Below are 2823 nucleotides of genomic sequence, written 5' to 3'. Positions count from 1 at the left end.
TCATGTAGGGCCTGGTACAGATGGAGTCTGACTTTGGCAATGCCTGGTCTGTGAGCTACTGGCCTTTGGGGAGCAGTGTTATCTTTGTGCACCTGTAGCAACTGCTTGGACTCACAATAAGATGGTGAATTCATTGTCAAGCAAATGTCCTGTCTGTGTCTTCCCAGTTGTGACATCCAGCACTAGGATTCACAGCTTCCTCACATGCTGGATTCCAGGTGGGAGCCTTCCTCATCGTACTCTGGATTTTTCTCCTGTGGCATTTTCCCTTGTCTTCTCTGGGTTTCGCAGCTCCAGTGTCCCTTTTCACACTTCACTATGTGACATGTCATCCTTTCAGAGCTTGTTTATATCATAAACTGTAAATTCAATCACTGAAAACTTCTTTAATTACAAATTCCATTAAATGGGAGGTACTGTAGGAATTTACAGTTTTGAGAGGCAGAGTAAATTGAAGTTTACTTCAGCCTTGGTTTTGAGAATAGCTCAGGTTCTGAGGAGGAATAACTTGGATTAAGAACAATAAGGCATGAATGTCATCAAGATTTTAGGAGACTTGCAGCTCAGAAATGTACAATGATAATAAAGCTATGCCTGTAGCCAGGTCCTTTCAGTATACAGAGAGCCAATGTCTGATGTTAAGTCTACTGGATGATGGTGGTGGGAAAGTGCCTTCAGAAACAGAGGACAGCAACATGGAGTTGATAGAAAAACCCAATGGCTATCCTGAACATTGTACACCATAGCACAATACTACACATACTTTAATTTCATACTTTTCATTGTCTTTCATTAAGTCTTAATTGATACTTGTCTATCATCTAGTTATTTAACTCTCAATCGCTCTATCAACCTACATACACACATAGCTTGTGTAATTCAATGATTGTGTCCATGATTAACAAACGGGTTCAAGGAAACCAAAGACTTAGAAAATCTGATCTCAATTATTAATTCTACATTTTGGAACCGTTTTTTCTTGAAAAATTGACTTAGATAAAATGCTATCACGAAAAGTGTGTCATGACCCATGTATAAATTGAAGTTCATTGTATTCAACCAGAGAGGCATTCTGTCCCCTGAACCCCAGAGAGAAACATTCTCTTCAGGCACAACATTGCTACCCTGGTATGGTTTTTTTTGTATCTGGGGCTTCATGTCTGGGCTGAGATACTGAAATCTGGCATGCTGACGCAGCTGCGCTGGCCCCTTCCAACCCCTACTCATTTGCATATGCCCAGAGCACAGCCAACTGCCCTGAGCAGTTCTTGAAAGCTGCTCCCATCCTGGGCAGGAGTCAGTCCTAGTCAGCACACAGCATGGACATGAAGGCCCCTGCTCAGTTCCTGGGGCTCCTGCTGCTCTGGATTACAGGTAAGGAAAGACTACGCTGAGGGTTTCCTCAGTATGCTGTAGTCAGTGGTGCTTGGCTGTTTATGAAGCTTTCTTATAACATGCTTGATTCTATGTAAACTTATTACTTTTCCAATGGCAGGTACCAGATGTGACATCCAGATGATCCAGTCTCCATCCACTTTGTCTGCATCTTCTGGAGATAGAGTCTCCATCACTTGCCGGGCCAGTCAGGGCATTAGCAATGGGTTAAGCTGGTACCAGCAGAAACCAGGGGGAGCACCAAAGCTCCTGATCTATGGTGCAAACAATTTACAATCCGGGATCCCCTCCAGATTTAGTGGCAGTGGTTCTGGGACAGAGTTCACTCTCACCATCAGTAGCCTGCAGCCTGAAGACATTGCCACTTATTACTGTCAACAGTATTATAATATCCCACCCACAGTGATACAAGGCATAACATAAACCTCCAGGGAAGCAGAAGTGTGAGCCTGGGCTGCCCCAGCTGCTTTCTTCATGCTTCCTCTTGCAAGAGCTGTCCTAGAATCATAGGACAGGGTCCTGCCCAGGCTATCCTGGACCAGCAAGCATCTTTGTCTCAATCTTTGGAATAAGTGTAATTATAGATGGTCAATACTGGCACTGGGCTGATGATTGAAATATTAAAATGACATTTCAGACTATATTAAAATGACATTGCAGACTATAAACATGGAAATACTTTGCCTTTATTCAGGTTTCTTTTCATCTTGAACAGATATTCACCATGTGCACAGGGACACTTCAAAGTTATTTCAAAACTTTTATTTTGAGATTTTTAAATAATTTATGCATAAATTTCATCAGCAAGTAAAGACAGCTTGCCACTTCATTTTTCTGCTTCACGTCTTTTCTTCTTTTTTCCAGTTACTTTTAACTTTTCTTATTGCATTTCGAGAACCAGAGTACAATTTTAGGTACAAAAGGTAACAGAGTACATTTCATTGTCTAGATGTTGCTTATGAATGCTCGAAGTGACTCTTTGGCCACTATGAAAGATCTAACAAAATCCATGTCAGAGGAAAACTGAGTGACCTGAAACACAAGAGCTCCAGTCATATCAACAGTCATTAAGAGTGTGAATAGTCTTGAGTGGGTGGCTCATGCCTGTAAATCCTAGCTACTCAGAAGGCTGACATCTGAGGATGTCAGCAGGAAAGTCCATGAGACTCTTATCTCCAATTGTCACTGGAAAATCAGAAGAGGTCATGTGGCTCAAAGTGGAGAGTGCTAGCCTTGACTTCAAGCTCCATGAGTGACCGAAAAAAGTATGAGTTGCTGATGAATATAAGTACTTGGGTTGTATGCCAAAAATTTTTTGAGTGGTTCATTGCAAACTATTTTTGTTAAAAACCAATTGCTTCACTGTAGGAATCACAATCAGAAACAAGGGAAATAAAAAAATCTACAAAATATATGAATACGTAGAAT

At 41.3% G+C, this 2823-nt stretch overlaps 1 gene segment (V, D, J or C); it reads left to right on the top strand.

Moving 5' to 3' along the window:
- Positions 1–1285: 1285 nt before the first annotated feature.
- On the top strand, positions 1286–1818 carry LOC106001237. The segment is given in 2 exon segments: positions 1286–1374; positions 1496–1818. Coding segments are annotated over 2 exon segments (378 nt in total).
- The last annotated feature ends 1005 nt before the right edge of the window (positions 1819–2823 follow it).

This window comes from Dipodomys ordii, unplaced genomic scaffold (genome assembly GCF_000151885.1).
Source record: "Dipodomys ordii isolate 6190 unplaced genomic scaffold, Dord_2.0 Scaffold277, whole genome shotgun sequence".
Lineage (NCBI taxonomy): Eukaryota > Metazoa > Chordata > Mammalia > Rodentia > Heteromyidae > Dipodomys > Dipodomys ordii.
Note: the sequence above shows the minus strand (reverse complement) of the source record. Positions and strands in the feature narration are given on the sequence as shown.